The following is a 19201-nucleotide window of genomic DNA, read 5'->3' as shown; positions in this document are numbered from 1 at the left end:
CGAATCATCCGGATTCTATCGATACAGAAAGCACGATTGCAATTTCGGATATCACCGTTCGGACATGAATATACGCGAGGCCGCTTGCATTCCACCGTTTGCGGTGCGATTCGCCGCTAGTTGCTGCGATAACGTCGTACTTCAAATTATCGTGCTGATTAATATTCGATCCGAGCTCGCGTTATTACAACCGACAGACAGAAATTTTACTAAATAAATGACTCCATTCGTTCTGTCCGTGGCGTGGATTCTATTGTATTAATTAACTAGTTACCTCGTATTGTTGCGACCACCAAATTATGGGTTTAACGGTGTCAATGTAACCGTCCTTTAGTCATCACAATGTCCATTACACGAGTACCGTGATTCCAATCTACGATTGTTTGAAGTAGTATGTTTTAACTTAAAAATTTTAACCTTTGACTATTCGCGCTGGGTTGTTGTAACTTCGATGTTTTAATAAGTCCATGATTCATACCCGTAATCGCCATCTGACCATATAGCTTCCTAATTTGGTTTTATTTATGAGATTCAGTGCAGTCCAAGGAAAAAAAAATAAAAGAATTCTTGGAAAAAATTTGAATTATTTTATGTTGTATTGATATTTGAATTATTGTATGTTGTGTTGATATATTATATTGAAACGGACAATAATTAGATGTGTAAAGTATAGATATTTATGTTGATTGCCAAAGACGATATCAAATCTTCACTAATTCTTAATGATTCTTACAAAAATTAATTTTAACTATTTGTAAAATTCTCTTTACAATTATTTGTTTGAAAAAATATTAGCAGAGATCTTTTTAATATTAGTAAATAATCAATTGCAATTGAAATAGTTATTTTATTTAAATGAAAACATGAGTATATTGAAGTTCTACAAGACCCCATGAGAGCAATTCTACATGTACGAAGCGGGGTTGGAGTAAGAAAAGATTAATCAATCATTGATCTAAATAAAATCTTTAATAATTAGATCGTGGAAATAGATGCAAAACCAAACCTTCCAAGACTATTTTATATGAATCAGTATTACATAAAAGTTTATTTTCGAAGGTACAGATTTGAAGAATTTTATATTATTTGGTTTCCAACACTCGCTCTATGCGCACGAAATTTACAGTCTGCTACTAACCCTTTGGATTTACCGTTTATATATTCTCCAGTATACGCGGGATTTCTGTAACATTTATAGCCTCCAAAAATAAATTATTCGTCCCGCATGACCAGTTCAGATATTCCCGGAAAGGAAAAGGCGAAGTCGGAAATTATTAACACTGGTCAGGAAGACGAGCCCCCGTCATGGTATCGCATGTTCCTTTGCATTACGTGTGACAACGTGGGGGGAAAAAGAAGTCGGGTAAGCGGCGAATGTGCAATTTCGACGACCGCGGTGGCTGCGGGTCAATCACCGGACCGCGATATTGCTTATCGATTCTCCGGGATTGATTGACGTGCCTCCAAGGCCGAATTGCTGTGTTCATCCCTCCGTCTTTTCCCGTCAAACCCCAATGGTTTTTCAGCTGTCTTCTCCCACCCTTCCGCTGACTCTATTTGTTTCCCAATCTCTTTAGTCGTTTTCGCTATATTCCACTGATATTTTCGCCACTATGCACTGCTCTGGCTGGATTTATTATCTTAGACTAACGCACACTGGGATTAGGTTGTAAAGGGTGTCATGTAAATGGTAGTATAAATGGGTAAGGGGTACCCTATGTAAGAAAATACAGTGATGCCTCGATGAATGCGACACGAACAACGGCATTATTTCCACCACTGGGGGGTCCCCTTCTGGAACCAACCAAAACTGAGTAAACAGAACCTCAACAGAGGCTAGGCTTTGTGAAAAAAACAAATTTATGAGGGGCTGAAAACCTTTCCACCTTGCCCGGAATGCTCCGAAACGGACCTGAGTTCGTCGCACTCATCGAGACATTACTGTAAGTCGAAAGTACAGAATAAAATTTTTTCATTTGAGATATTGTTTTCGAGAAAAATGACGTTTCATTGCATTCTATTTCTATGTATATACTACCATGACGAATACACGCGTTTCAGGTTAATTTTCAAAGTCGATTTTCTCGAAAAGAAAGTCTCAAATGAAAAAATTTTATTCTATATTTTTTACTTATCTTTTCACGTAGAATCATACGTTATCAGGTTGTACCACCAGTTACATGACACTCTGCATTTATTACACTAATCGTATAAAATCTGATAAAGGGTTATCCCACGAATACCAGAATTCACGTAGGTCAGTCATATTACAATAATTAATGTATTGCTTAACAACTGGTTCCTGTATTGTGGACTCACTGTAACGGTTTTTGATTTTGTTGAAGAGTTGTAGTCTTCGAATAAATGGTTCTATTGCATTAGCTTTGATGTGTGGGACCACCTAATGTTAATAGTGTAGCTAGGTTTTAATTAAGGGAGTACTTTAGCCTGGAGTGTCATTTTTTTATCGATTACACGTATTTGATTTGAGTTTTCTCGAAAATCAAACTTTCTGAGGAGAAAGTTTATTCTACACAGTTACCTCAGTTTTGCAAGAGGAATAACTCTAATAAGTTCTCGCTTGTTCTACTAATTTGTCCAAATTCTCTAAAATTTATTACACAACGTCCAGTATGAAGTTAACATTCTAGTATTAGGATAGTACAAAAATTCTTTCTGCAATGCCCTCTGGGCATAAAGCATCGGAGTGCTTTGGCCGCTGGCTCGTTAGGGAAAATCTATGCTCAACTGTTGATTGGCTCTCTTGGCTCAACAACTAACCAAACAAGAGCCGGCCTCGTTAAACTTTGACATCGAACGCTGTGTATTAAGGGGGAACGCCACAATCAGATCTTTAAAGAATCGATTTTGTGTTTTCTTTTTATATAAAGGGTATTTTGGTTTTCTACGTAACCGATGATGCTTTATGCCCACGTCAAAACACTTGAAATTGAGTGGCGTTGTAATCTATGGTGCAACAAATGACAAATTGAAAGTATCAAATCAATTCTTTTCGATTGGCGCGTCAACTTTCAGAAAACTGAATGTGAAAATTTATTTGTTATGCGTTTCTCTTAGTACTGTCGATCAATTGTTTGTCCATTATTTTATATTTCCGTTTATCCTATAAAATAATACGATAGCATATTTTCCATAAATTTTATCTTCTTCTACAACATCCATTTATATACTATGTTAATATATACTATTTTAATACTATGTTAGAATCAATGTTCGGAAACAATAACACTTAATAGAATAAATTGACCTCATAATTATGTAAAAGCTGAGCCATATCTAGTCATAAGTGTGGCAGACCAAATTTGAAAATCATAATGTTATTATACAATTATAATTCGTCATTGCATATACTGACTGTCTGTGATGAAATCGGGAAACTTCTGTAGCGTATTTGGCGGGTGATTCTGAGTCGAAGAAATCGTCTATACTATGGGTGCATCTCAATTTATTAAGACATAAATCCATAGCACATGCTCTTTTTGATTGAAAATGGTCTACTAAATATAGTACATAGAAGTTTATCGGTTTCATAGATCATCACGTTGTAGAAATATCTGATTTTTTGGTTATACTATTCCTGAAGTCATGTCCATTGTCACGTGATTATCAACTGTTTCTAATCAGTAGATTATGCAGTAGCACAGAAGTGTTTTGTCCCAGAATAAAGCTTACATTCCAGACAGTTATTTACTTCAATAATAAAAGAAATTTGTACAAAAAATTATAAGTAAGTCATGTTTTAACCATTGGAGTACGGTGACCGGATCCGTTTGGACTCCAGTGTTTGAAAGCCATATCTAACGCATCGATTTGTAAATATAATTTAAGCTAGGAGTTGCTCATATTTAGTCGTATAAAAAAATCAGGTGCTTTTTTAATTATCTCTAATGTCTTTGCGAACATTAAAAGTGTCCGTATTCCGAGGGTTAATATAAACACAAATAAGGAGCATTCTTAGCATATATTGCTTTTTTATTTCAAGAAAGAGAAACATATTACACAAGCTCGTGAAAAAAATTTGTGGTATTTATGGACAAGATGCTCTATCGACATCTACTGTAAAATACTGATTCCGTCGATTTACAAATGAAATTTTTTTTACTTCTTTTTATCAAGGTTGATACAGATTGTATTGTCGAAAAAATTCAAAAGGACAGGCACAATTTCTCACGAGAAATCCATAAAGAGCTAAATATTCGTCAATCCACAGTGAGAGACAATTTTAAAAAATGTATAAGGTCAATTTTCCTATTTCTAATCACATAAGAGTTCTGCTATCGCAAAAATTGATTTTTCTTATTTATTTATGCAACAATCGACAAAAACTTTTATTAAATATAAAATTTAAACCTCCCTTTATAATCAAATTTAAATGAAAGCATTTTTAAAAACATTTTAACTTAATAATAGTTAATTTAATATGAAGTATAAAATGTCCCTATTTCTGCTAAGCGAAAATGGAAGTGCCAAAACCAAACTTTGACGAAGAATATTAAAGATTTTTTTAATAAAAACGCAGCGTCCACGTATAACTCACGATCGCAACGGAACCGCTCAAATCACGTTTCTTTACGATGGATACACTTATTCAATTTATTTCTATTAAAATAGTGCCATCTATTGAACAGCGGACTGTATCATTTTGTACATAAATACTGAACCAATTTAAATAATTTTTTGTATAACTAATTTCGTGTTTAACTTTTTACATTAAATAAAAAATATACGTACTAAGTAGAAATCGGGACGTAATTAGAAATAGGGACATTGACCTTATCTAGAAAAGATTTAAAATTTACCCGACCATCCAACTTATTTTATATTTTTACACCAGTATTCTTCTTGTTAGGATGAGGTTTATGACACTGACGTTTGGAATTTGTTATTTTTGACAGAGTTATGACAAGTCGTATGTCAGCTGTCGACAATTTAGTTTTAGAATGTGGGTCCAGAAATTGCCCTGTTGCGGAAAGTTTCTTGCCGCGAGCGTACTTTTCTGGGCGGTTTAACTCAATAGCAATTGACGTGTCATTAAATCTCGGAAACTCGACGCGGTCATTAACGGGTCCGGTAAGCACGCGACCCCTTGGACCTGGTATATCTCTATGTGCATTTCCGGAACGGTCGTGACCCCCCCCACACGCTGCACGATGGGCGCTGTCTGCAAGTTTGTGGAGACTGCCCAAGAAAGGTGTCTGAGATATTCTCGAGTAAGATCGTCACCCCATTCTTTTCTTTTATATTTAAGACTTCTATCCTACTTTTAGAATGTTAGATCTTATCTTGTCTAGAGTAAAACTATCTTCTGGAATCAGTTTTGTATATTTTTTATCTCGCACGAGTAACTTCGGTGTGTGAAGTCGCAAAGCACTAGAGTTATCGCGCTGAGGACTTGTCGACGTAACACTTGTCACTGCAGAAATTGTGTAGTGACTTGCAAATTTACTTTTTGTAGAATTATAAAAATTATTTCGTAGCGTCTTAGGTATACTTCCAATATTCTCAATAAGTCTGTATTTGATTCTGCTACACTTGTAAGTTATTTTAATACTTTTCTAACGCCTAACACGACATCCCTATCAGAATAAGGACTAAGTACAGGCGTTTGGTCAGAATTAGTTTATATTTAACAGCGCAAGACATTGCTTAGAAGTCAACATCAAACGCGAGTTCTAAAAAAGAATTAACGATAGGAGAGACGTGCAGTATTGTAAATAGAGCCAAAGAAATCTACTTATTTCGATAGAATAGCAACAGAAACGATACATGCTTATTAATTGAAAAATAGTAACATTCGAATATCGATTCTGTCCGGACGCTTACAATGAACAGTATTCAATTGATTACAAAATCGCCCAGATTTTTACATACAGCTTGAAACTATATATCACAATGGATACGGAAATATAAATTAAAAGTGCTATTGAAAGCTAATTTGAACTTGAGAGGTCAAACAAGGGTTTGTGAGAAGATGCATAAACAGTAAGCGATGTGGAAAAAGAAAGGCAAAAGGAGGAGGAAGAAAAGAGCAAAAATAAGCAAAAGAAAGTGAAAAAACCGTTTATTGAAAATGAACTACCCTTCTTACATAGCAGTAAATAATAATAATAATAATAATTTGATTCTTTCTCTTTTCACATCACTTACTGTTTATGCTGTTTCCCATAGACGCTTGTTAGATCTTTCAAGGTCAAACCAGCTTCCAATAGCATTATTAATTTGTATTTTTGTATGGTTGGTGGCATATACTTTCGAGCTAAATATAGAAATTTGTGTGATTTTATTATCAATTGGATAGTGCTCCTTGTTAGGGACTAGCAGTGTACGTCCTATGAGACGAAGTACTTTTCATCCTGACATTCCTTTTTGCGCTGGCAATAATAACGAAAATACGACGATCTAGAAAATAAACGGGATACCCCGTATGTGATAGATAAACCACGCAGATTTTGCAACGCAGTATGCAGATACTGGATGGAAAGGCGCATCGACGAAAGAACCGCGATTTTTTTTCTATTTATTCTGTCGTATCGGGGGTTCGCATATAGAGGATCGAGGGCTCCAGGCGATCTTCGAGGACGGGGAAAAGGGAAGGAAACCGCGAGGGCTGAAATAAGAAGATGTGCAGTGGCGAAATGGAAGGGGGGGGGCGTGGGTTGTAAGAACCTACTGAGAAGCAAGACGTTCGTAGAGATGAAAAATAGTTGGCGGCATCGAGGCAAAAGTAACTACTAGCTCGTACCTACAGATAAGGGAAAATAACGAGGCCGACAGCCGCGCGGAAGAGAACTAATTCGGCGCATATTTCACACACGTCCGCTTTACGAACGCTAAGTATAGGTAAGCACGCCCGTTCCACGGGATAAAGGAATTAATTGCGTTGCCCCGGTTCCCATCTGTCTTTTTCTTTCCGCCTGCAGAACCTATTCGCCCCCAACCCTCCCGTTAATTCCCTTTCAATAATTCGTATTATTACTGGGTGTATACACGGTGACCCGAATTGAAAGAACACCACGGTGTGAATATGACGGAAAACGCAATTGTGAATAAAATAAATTTCGAATAAAAAGAATTTTTTTGAATAAAAACATTTTTTGTGAATAAACGACATTCAGTAAGCGTGAATAACCGATGAAATTTTTATCGTGTTTAAAAAAATTCTTGAAAACAAATAAAAGTTTTCAGGAAAAGTTTTTTTTAATATATCTGAAATTACTACTACATGGTAGCCAGTAGTGCTATTTTCAATGATGCCTCGAAGATATTGTACTTCAAAGTAAAATTCTGGGTCAATTTGACCCAGTGTGACAACAAAGGGTTAAACATTCGCTATTGATATTTGACCAACGTCTGCAGCATTCCCACCTCAAAGGTTGTAGGCACCATTTCGGAACTTTGAATCCAATATTGGTAGTGTCTCACTTTCACTATATTTGGACTGTACACTTCATTAATATTGTTAGCCTATGAAGCGTTTACACCTTTGTTGTATTCATAAAACTAAAATTTTATCAGTATTTATTGTAGGGACTGAAACTATCAACTATTCGCTCTAGATACGGTTTACTAACTGAAGTTTGACTTTACATCGATACTCGAAAAAGAAGGCGAATGCTGAAATGCTGTAAATAAAAGACAAACATGTAAAATTGTGTTACAACTTCATCCTACGAAATACGTAGAAACTTATAAACTAGCCTGATACACGAACGCTTTTCAAAGGTCAACGTTTCATCCAATAGGATCCGTATTCCTTTTATCTTATTGTCGTTTTCCCAAGAAGCTTGAAGGAATACGGGTAATATTCTGCGAAATCTAAACCTATGAATCGTTTTCCAGTATTGAACCATGGAGAAATGTGTCTCCAAGGACTAACAAGCTTTCTGCTTGCCTCACTGTACATGAACTTTAGTACAGACGTACTCGGTCAAAAGTCAAACTCAATTATCTCGAAAAAGAAGTAGATATAACAAAATTTTATTTTATATTTTCAACAGATTTTTTTATGTACAATTACTACCTATTAGTTTGTATCACCAGTTAAGTAGTAAATCATTAAAATAGCGCATCCCTGTTGAATGTATAGAATGACTTCCTCTGGAAACGAACTTCCAACAAATGCTAACAATATCGTACAGTGCAATGATGTACGATTTAAAAGAACGCTGTCACAAAGTCAATGAGGTTTACGATATTACAAATCACGATGAAACACGGGGACTACATAACAGACTAACCCAATAAAACTTGCATTTCCACACGTCACGCATTCGTGATGGAGCGGAAACACACAGTGTTCTCCGGCGAAACTTTCCTTACGATGATTAACGACCGCCATAAATTCAAAGTTTCTCCATTGGATTTATATCCGTCCGGTGTGGTTCACTCCCCGAGCAAGAACTGGAAGAACCACGAACCAGAAAACAAGCAGTTATTAATGCTGTTCCAACTGTGTCGATGAAATGTCTTGCTTCGCCCATGATCCCTTGATCGGGGTCTTGATCTCAAAAATGAAAAATCTATACCTAACATAATCATTGTAACATAGACAATTGATTGTCGTTGGTAGATAAATGTTCTTGAACTTATAATCCAGGATCCAAACTATGACCGTTCCCTTTCATTACTCAAATACTATATACGAATAAATAACTTTAATAGCTGATATTGAATGTATATACTTTATTACTGATAATAATACAAAAATGGTAGAACGGAAACAGAAGAAAGAACGCACGTGTATAGAGCGGCAAGAGCGTAGGGTACGGAAAAGAAGGAAAACAAAACATCATCATCGATCTGTAATATCGACTTAACTATACAATCCATCAACAGATGTTATTATCAGCAAATGTTAATACAAGTTAGACTAGAATGATTATATGTAAGAATCTACGTAAAATTGTTAAAATGTTACATCTAAAAATGTGACACGACTTAAAAACGTATCCCTTCTGATCGAGTTACATTAATCTTTGATACTGCCTTTTGAAGCAATTTTACTATTCCCTTTTCCTTGTGAACTTAAAGGATAATAATTTTCGTTTGATCTAATATTTGCAGTTGATGCGACGTTAAAACTCCTTATCAGAAAAAAAGAATTATTAATATGTAATACATGTGTATTGCATTGTTGAAGCAATTTTAGAAAAAGCTATATTTTTCAGATATTCCATAAAAAAACGTCGGTCTGGTTGAGATCTAGTAATCGAACTGGTTAACAAATTTTTATATCTCGTCCAGCCCAACGATCGAGAAACATCTTCTTCAATTCATCTCGGGTAATGTCTGCATAATCCAGCCATCCAGCCAAAATTCTCTACGTCCTGGTACGTCCAATACGCGTTGAAAGAAAAATGCGTCAATAATAACCTGATTTTTAATGAACTCCAGACGCAGCTAGTGAGAGGAGCCTATATTCTCCATGAAATATCAACGGAAACCAGAAAAATACCTCATAGAAACTGTTAGAAATTCAATTATATTCATCGGTACTACATGAATCTGTGTCACTTTGAATATTCTGGCACAGCAATAAACTTCCCCAAATCATGAAATCGTCATGAGTCAAAATCCGAGTATTCACCAAGAGGTTCACAAAAGCACAACGAAAAAGTTTTGTATATGTGTGTGAAGACAGTTCATATAATTTTTTAGAATAGCATTCCATCCTTTCAGTTTGCATCTCATTCTGATATTCCATTATTTTTTATTATTCAGGTTGATTGCATCGTGCCAGTTTCATATAATTTTTATTTACTTTACTAAAAAACTCGTCCGCATGCCATTAGAGAAATTTTAACGTCCCGACACAGAATGTCCCATCGATCTGAAGGAATAATTGTTTGCTGAAGCAAAGTCCGACACATATGTAGGTCCATGCTCTAATACACATACAATATACATAGCACGATCGAAATGCACTTTGAGCTCGCATGTACTTTTCCGTTTGTGATACTCGGGGAAAGCAAAACAAAAAATCGGCGAGTAACGTGCACAGAGAATACATTTGAAATGTACTTCAACGATAGCGCGTATTCACCGGATAAATCGTGTTTTTTACTCCTTCAATGAGAAGGTAATAAAGATACGGCATGTGAAACGCTATGAACATTATAAACGACCCAATGCTTGTCGCGAACATCTTGCATCTACAAAAGATAAATAATGCATACAACGAAGATGAATAATTTTCGTTTTTCGTAATTGTAATACCTTGACTTAAAATAAATTTCGCATCAATTCAAGAACATCTAGAAATACAAAACAACAAGCAACTGTATAAAAAAATTATACACAGTATTTGATAGATGTGTCAGGAAATTTAAGGGGTGATTTCATAGAATAAAATGTGAAAAAATAAATGTTTTGTAGAATAAATGCGAAAATCAAGAGTAACAACATTACTGTTCACTTCATTTTTTAGTCATGAGCATTTAAAAATTAGAATAAAAGCTGCCTAAAACCAAGCAATCCGCAGACAACCGGCATGCACAGAGCAACTACAGTCACCGTAAAATGTCAATGGAGACCAGAAACAAACTTTGAACATTCTGGCATAGCATTGAACTTCCCTACATTATGAAATCGTCACGAGTAAAAATCCGAGAATTCAACAAAAGGTTCACAAATGTACAGAGAGTGTATGATCCATCAAAAACTTCGCTCGTGCATACAAAATATTCACTAAATAGTTCTCACATAAATAGCGAATTTTTAATAAAGGAGTCATTGGTACACGACGAATAGTCATCAAAATGTTCACAAGTGTCCCTCAAAGTGTCAAATCTAACTAAATGAAACTGAATTATACAGATGGAACAGTTAAAAAATCAGTAAAGACTATCCTCTAAAGCAGTGTTATGAATCCGTCAAGGTGGCAAGAGAATCTGTTGTCAAGAACTTCCTTGTCAAAAGTCAATCTTTTGCAGATCGGTCCTCAGTCTTGTTCACACCGAAGGACGTGGAATAAGGAACGAAGAAAAAGATCTGTTGTACATTTTGGACTAAATGTTTCATATTATGCTTCATTGTAGATTAGAGCGAGCATGCAAATTTATTGTATGCATACAAGTGTATCTACCTGAAAACTATTTGTTGTCTTACGTGTGTCTATTAGTGATTATTGCCACTTACGTAAATGTTCATAAATGAGACAATTCTGCACCTCCATTCATGCTTACTATCAGTGGAAACAGTGAACACTAAATAGACACAATGGCCAACCGCATTGAACACGTAGGCTACCACAGTGAAAAGTACACTGTATTTCGTTTTTTAAATCATAAATCATCGAAAATATATGTGTTTTGTTAATAGAGGCTATTGGTCCTGTTTTAAATTATATTACGATATTAATTTTACGCAAAAATTTGGTAACGGTATTTAAATAATCTAACCTATTTGCAATGCACATGTCACCCATACTTGGGTGACGTGGCAGTCAAAGATTTAAAAGTAAGCCGTAGCCGACTAATATTACAACCAAATTTCTCCCAGAATGAAATAGTCACATGAAGGAGTGTTACTCCAAGTTACTGATTCGTTTCGTTTATTTATTTTTGCTTATTTGAACCTGCCGCAAATTACGATGGACACCTTATAAATAATAATCCATTTTGTCCTTGTGCACGAAAGCTGTTGACTTGACAAAATTTCTGTTAGTTTCGCATTTACGTCAAAATCAATGTTCATAGGAGTGAAACAATTAAGCTTGTCAGAAGCTACGTAATTGGACAATGTCAATTACCCTCGGCGATCATGTGATCAGTAGTTCAAGTCACGTGTTGGGGCATTCTTTTTCATGGGTCAACGATCAACGAGTCGGCGGGAGTTTACAGACATTTACCATTTCCGGTCGGATAAAGGGATTAATAGCATTGCGGTGAATCTCGTCGGCTGGCGATTTTAATAAACGGCCGCTGCGGTTTAAGGGAACAGGCACCGCAATTGGTCATATCTCTATGGACGTTCACGTCGATGGAAGACAGGTGCGTTTACGGACAGCGAGTTTTAATTAATTCGCCAATTTTTCAGTGTTCCTTATCATTCGACGGCGACGTTCTTTACTAAGGCTGTACTGAGAAAATTTTAAGCTTTCTCTTGGTGAAGGTAAACGTCCGCCCACGTAGGTCCGACAAGCAGACATGTTGGAAAAGTAACTTAATGTTTTCTGATAAGTAAGAAGAATGTATTTGATCATGTCTTAGCCAAGATTACACATTCTTGATGTGTGATGCAAAATATAATTATAAAGTCTTTGTGGATCTTATCTTCTGTGTTTGTTAATTCTGACACATCCTCAGGATCTCTTCTATGAAGGATACAACAGTCTCTTCCAAAATTTCGAAAATGCTCGAACGTATGCTTACCAACAAAGACAATACCATTGAATAACAATTATTATAAATTAAAAATTATTGTAGTTATTTTTTGCTCGCTTACATTTATTATTACCAATGTTTATGTATGACGTGCAATCATATTATTTAAACCAATGATACTGAATCCTTGTTGGGTTTAACTATAATTTACCTTCCTGTTTTAATATACAATTTCATTCATAGTAAATCGCTTACTCACCTTTTCGCCGCTGTCGCTGGGTAGATAGAACGTCAGTACCGTAAGAAAGGAAATTCCCATACACGGAATAATAATGTTCACAGTGTAGAAAAGTGTTTTTCTTCTCATCGTTATATTAAAGGTGATATCCAGGTACGGTTCGTCGCAGCAAGTGTAAAATTTTTCGTTTCTGCATAAAAGAAATCATAGAAATTGCAATTAGCCACTTTTAATGAGTTTAAAGTAAGAAATAAGGTGAAATGTGTTCCATCACGGACGGGAAGATTCATTGTAACATTTTTTACATTTATATCTGCATATTCCTTTAAATTAAATATTAAATTTTAAATCATAATTTTAAATCATTAATTATGTACGGGTCATTCCATGCCAAATCGATCTCTTCTGGCATCATCACTTCTAATTTTGATGAAACTCTAATATGTTGTAATTTATGTGAAATAATGATGAGTTTATATCATCATTTTCTTTGCTTGAAAGATATTATCAAATTATAATATGGTGAAAATGGCAAGGAGGCGAGTTTTTAGCCAAACATGACAGTATAAACGAATTTTTATCTCGGAAACTATTATATTTACACAGACCATTTTTTTAGTTCGCATCGTAAAAGATTGTTTACTTTGCAAAGTAAAATTTTTAAATAAATTATTCTCTTATCCATTAAACCCTCACGAGCAAACTCGGCTTCCGCTAGGGGGAAAAATAACGTAGAAGAATAGCCTCCTACCACTTGGTAAATTTATTTCAAGTACTGAAATAAATGGTAAATCGAATGTTAATTTGGCATAAATATCAGTAATTCCTGATTCCAAGTGGTAGGAGGCCCTTTACCTACGCAACTTTTGTCTCTAGCGGAAGCCGAGTTTGCACATCAGTGTACGTACAGAAATAGGGAAAGTAAAGGAGACAACGTGAAGGATGTATAATAGATGCGATATGCCAACATGCTATTATTAAAACTGTCTTTAGAACACAATATAAATTCTAGGTACGAATAGTAACGAAAACAATAAAGAAAAGTTATGAATTTAAGAGAAGAAATATTGTCTTTACTGTTTTCTGTGAAGAATTGATACGACACAATGGAACATTGGAATTTCTCGTTTGTATACTTTCTAAGGAAGACAGTTTTTAGAGAGCAATTCTGTCGAGCCACATGCAAAATGTCCATTTCACACAGATGAAATTTCCTGTCTATTGATCGTATAAAATACCTCTTCGAATTCCGGTCTCTCGACCGTAAAGAAGGATAGCTTTCACTTGAAAAATCTTGTATACATGTACCAGAAATCAAAGTCTTGTAGATTTAATTATGTACTTCTTACCGCACCTTTTTCTTTACACTGAACTAATAGCAGTAGCAATAACTTCGAGGCAGTTTCTGGATGTCAAAAATAACGTTAAGATGTTCTTCATGTTTGTGCAATCGTTTCAATAATGTATTAACGAGTTATCAAGAATTTCAATACATTGTTAACGCATTAAAGATAATTTCGTTACTGTAACGTCGAATAGAACTACAGTAAATGTTCGATTAATGCTCGAAATTCGGGACCGCTTTGTAATAGTTATTGTAAAGGGACACAATTTCTGCACCTTATTTTCGGGCCGCGAGAAAAAACCAGCCAAGAATGAAGAATCTGCATATCGTTGGGACAAAAGGATTATTTATTTTTAGCTCCTTAATGGAAATCTTATTAAAATACTGGTGAAATTTTTCTGATTAAAGTTATATCAAACACAATATAATATAAATCATATTTTCTTATTTTATATTAACACATTTTCTTTCATTGACGCTTCTGATAAATTATAAATGATCCAAATTATTATATCCCGCATTTGTCACCTACTTAAACAGAAAAAAAACTCACCAATATGTTAATGAAATTTTCATTAACAAAAAACCGAAAACAAAAAGTTTCCATCGTCGCATTAGTGTTCTCCCACTAATATGTAGGTTCATAATCTTTGTTTGACTCTAAAAATTTCAGGTATTGGCTCGTGGAAACGGAAGCCACTGGCATGTTACTATTTCTCACGCGCTTGGTACTGACACAACGGGGAACCAGCCAGTAATGGGGACAAAAAGCAGGAGCATTTAACGTAGAGACCTTTCCGAGCATTCATCGAGAATTTACTCGAGATTAAAATGGAAATAAAGCACTCACCGTACAGCAGGCACTTCTAAAATGTCCCATTCTACAGACATGTAGAACTCGGAGAGGTCGACACCGACGTCCACCACGTTGCTCCCCGATTTTTCATCCATATGCCTTAGATCGACCTACGCGAAACATAAAAACCTTCCGAGTTAGTATCATCCCATACTACTGTTTCGTCTAAATCAATAATTCTCATGCCCACTTAATTTACTTTTGAAAGACAAACGTGCAGCCTCGACTTGAAAGTATAAGCTACTTGGTATATTCAACAAAAGGGCATTCTATCACTTCCTTCGATAATTATAATAACCAAATATTATTTACAAAAATTTCAGTTTTCTTTTGCATTTTTACTTTCTTTTATATTCGTAACAGTCTAAGTACATGCTTTAAGAATTCTATGATTGATTTCATTTTCCTTAACAGTGAACTTTTTTTACACAGTATCTGACAATAATTAATGCGTACTATCACTGGTGTAGAGTAATGATTGATGCAGTGACTTAATGTATATGAAAACGTAGTTCTGTAAATATTGTACAGTAACTATCAATTTATGATGCGTTATAGGAACTAATTTATGTTACAATTATTAATGAAGTTATCGATTTATAACTAAGATTATTATTTACTAGGATTAACTGTTATGTAGCTTTTTTCTCCTTAACTTGCCATTACGTCAGAGACACTATTCATTATATCGACATACTTCTCATTGGCTGTCTTATTCTAATATTCGTTATTAAATAAACAGCATCAGCAAAAATGTTCAACTCTGTACATTGACGGCTGCACATTTCTCATAACGGGCTAAGTACGAACAATAAATTCCGAAACGTAAAGTTCATAGTGCATGTCTCGTGATGCACTTAAGTGTTTCGCAACAAGCGCAACGGGAGAGCAAAAAACACTAATAAATATAGTCCGGATGAAAACGAAGAAAGAAACCAGTCTCTCTTCTTTCCCACGGAGGTAAGTATAATACTAGAGTCAACTATCAGCGATAAAAATGTCCTCGTCCAAACTAGATGCCTTTCGCTTTCAACTATTTGTGCAGCATGACGAACAAACAAAGTCGACACTGAAAAAAATCAAACTATACGCTAAGCAGATATCCTAATTAATTCGAGAAGTTTCGCGCAATTGGCGTCAACGTGCTCCTGAGTGTTGTTTCTCTTGCTTTTTTTTTTGTTGTTTTTCTTTTTTCATTTCTACGGACTCATTGGATTATTCAGACACACTTAACGAGCCAGGGATTCTCGATGATGGCTTAAGGAATAATTTACCATTGTTTCTCAGCGTTCGATTTAATCTGTTTGGCGCGAGCTTTTTTTCTAAGCGATTTCAAGCGAATGCTTCGAAGGTAAGCGATAACTTGGATGCGCAATACCGTGCAAAATATTTGTGTTAATCTATTTTGTTCGTTTTTTCTCCCTAAAACTATGTTCCCTTATTTTTTCATTTGTACTTTAGACCGAGCTACGGTATGTAGATTGCGGATGTTTATGCGAATTCCGCTCATTATAGACGATCGTACAGAGAGCAGAGTTGAATATTGGTCTTACCCATTAAGAGCTGTAGTAGGTTGAATGAAAAATAAAATGACTGTTAATTTTTGGTAACATTTGTATCTTGTTGTGTTTGATAATATGATTTTTAAGTGCTGTAAAAAATATAAAATCCACAGTCTTTTTATAAATAACTTTCACCATAGAGAGCTAAAGTGTACCTTCATCGGTATGACATTAGTAAATTGAGAATAAACAGTAAATTTATTGAATAATAGTTACAATACAATAATTACTATTAAGTTAAATAACGATTGGAATTTATGACGGAATACTGTTACATTTAATGAATTCAAATTTTGACGGTGGAAGTTATTTATGACTGAACCCACTAAGTAGATTATCCATTCTAAAAACATTAATAATTCAGTATTGTTTTAAATAAAGAATATTATTCTTCACATTTTGCAGAAGTAGAAACTACAGTAATTGTTAAATGGCAATATCCAGTTTTTAGAACATAATGTAATAAAATTCTAATTTCTGGATGCAGGAATTAATTTTTCTTATTGTATTAATTTTAAAATTTAATTCAAACATCAGTAATTCTCTTGAAGATGTTAATTTTAAATAAACAAAAAATACTTAATCTCCCCTGATTAATAATAACAATAACAACTGAATAGAAGGTAAAGCTTTTATGTTGTATGAAATCATTTGATACAAATATTGACAGTAATTGTTACTAACAAATAATAGGACCTTTAAGTAAGACACTGTACTATTATAATTATCTAAGTAAGAACAATGAACGTCAATAATATGTTAGTGAAATTGAAAACATACAAAAACTTGTTTACTTAATATACTTGACATTTCGAATCTCAATACTATTATATTTTAAACCAAAGAGTAATCTTAAATTTCTCTGTTTTAATTAATGTAAAGTCAAATAGATATATAATTGGAAAGTTCGCTAAATAATACAGTACAGAGAAAAAGAACAAATTTTCAAATTATTCAAATTTTACATTTTTCAATCTTCATAGTATCACGGAAACATTGTTTTACTTCCATTATACGAGGAAAAAATTGAAACGTGGAGTTTCGAATTAAAATTATGAACAATATAAAAATAGATTCACATTAATCGCTTTTTTCGTGTATTTTTCAACAACCTTTTTGCACGGTATTGTTTTACGCTAACTCTTTAATCTCTTCAACGTGGCACATTCAGAAACAATATTTGTATGCACGTGAACAGTGCACACAAGCATAACTTTCATACATACAAAAGTATCGACAGAGAATAATTCGGAAGCAACGATAATACACAAGAACGTCGCACAACTAGCGCAAATATACAATCAGAATTTTTGATGCAACTGTTTGGCTATCGGCGTTCAATAATTAAGTACACACGATGACACTGTGGTTTATTCCGGACGTTACGAAGTATTCTGTGTGGTGTGTAGTTATGAACAATATGTGTGTATGTGTGTAGGTGTACGTGTCTCAGATGTTGAAGCGACTTTAAAATACTCGATTTATCCTAAATTTCATTTATTTTAATCCTAGACGATACACAATCTATTGTATTAACAATAAGCAGGTGGTAAAATCTAGAGTCATAAATTAATATTTTTTTCCCATCTTCCTTTTAATTGTCTTTGACTAATTGTGTTTACTTCATTGACAAAATCGGTAATTATGTAGAATATCGTCCATCTGGCCGATTTCAGTAACCTTGATATACAGAGGTCAATATTCTGATTAATTTCATCTATACCTACACATAACCGCTGTTTAGCTTTGTTTCAAAGACATACACAAAAGTATTTTTGATACCATGTATTCTATTGGAAGGTTTTCCACTGTACACAACTGTAATATCGTCATTAATGACTTTACAGAACGTAACGAATATTAACATTACATAGAAAATAAAAAAGAATAATTGAGATTTATATTAAACTTCATGGTGCATTATTATTACTAGAAATTGGGAACATTTGGCCATTATACCAAGAAATGCGATTATACGACTGTCAAAGTCATTGTTACAGATACAAGTGTCACAGGTTGGGTCTACAACCAAGCAGGGGGTGATTCTATAAGAAAAAGTAATTTGAAAAGCAGGAATCAAATTTTTCGGTTGATGCTTCGTTTTTGAGATAATCGAATTTGAAAATGTATTGAACACACGAACAGTAGAATAGGACTTAGCTGACACATCTGTTCATTATATTCCGTTTCTACTCATTGCCAGCACGGATAGACACGTTTTACATAAGTCCTCCATTGCAATATTTTCAAAAAATAACTGTTATATGAAAAACTTTTTCTGTACACATCTTATGTATTTTTGCATAAAGAATCACCTTCTGCCCGACTGTACCATCTTTTTGGCCATAAACTGTATAAAATTACTGAAATCATTGACCTACGTAAGATATATCAAGGTCACTGAAATGGGTCATGTTGTCCTTACGCTACGAAATTATCATAAAATCAGTTCTTGTTTCGATAAATAAAATAAAATTATACATAACAATACAATTGTGATACTAATAATTTTATAATAATTGAAGAAATGATGATAACAATTGTGTTGTTTTCTATTACAATTGGTATTATACCTTAGTTGCACTATGTGATATATAACATTTTGTGTTGAAACAAATCAAAATGAAACAAGATATTATAATGAATCAAATATATGTATACATAAATTAGTACCCTCGGACGTTCCATTTTTGTTTAGTTAAATAAATACTGAAGTATAGTTAGATACAACTACATCCAATAAAAAAATGTATATAATTGCTTGGCTAATCAGAAAACAGTTAAGTATATTTAATATATTCGATAAAAAGTGGTACATAATATTGTAAATCTTCTATCAATAATAATATAATTGTT

General features: G+C 34.2%; 1 protein-coding gene across 5 annotated transcripts in view; it reads right to left on the bottom strand.

Annotated features, from left to right (window-relative positions):
- Positions 1 to 19201, bottom strand: part of LOC107191215 (acetylcholine receptor subunit alpha-like) — a 224932-nt gene that overhangs the window by 35920 nt on the left and 169811 nt on the right. For all 5 annotated transcript variants that reach the window (XM_015580198.1, XM_015580199.1, XM_015580202.1 and 2 more), the window contains exons 5-6: positions 14778 to 14893; positions 12604 to 12772 (exon numbers count right to left, since the gene is read on the bottom strand). In XM_015580198.1, the coding sequence (XP_015435684.1) occupies positions 12604 to 12772; positions 14778 to 14893 (285 nt within the window). The remainder of the gene's footprint in view (positions 1 to 12603; positions 12773 to 14777; positions 14894 to 19201) is intronic.

This window comes from Dufourea novaeangliae, unplaced genomic scaffold (assembly GCF_001272555.1).
Source record: "Dufourea novaeangliae isolate 0120121106 unplaced genomic scaffold, ASM127255v1 scaffold235, whole genome shotgun sequence".
Taxonomy (NCBI): Eukaryota; Metazoa; Arthropoda; class Insecta; order Hymenoptera; family Halictidae; genus Dufourea; species Dufourea novaeangliae.
This window is presented reverse-complemented; position numbering and strand designations above follow the sequence as displayed.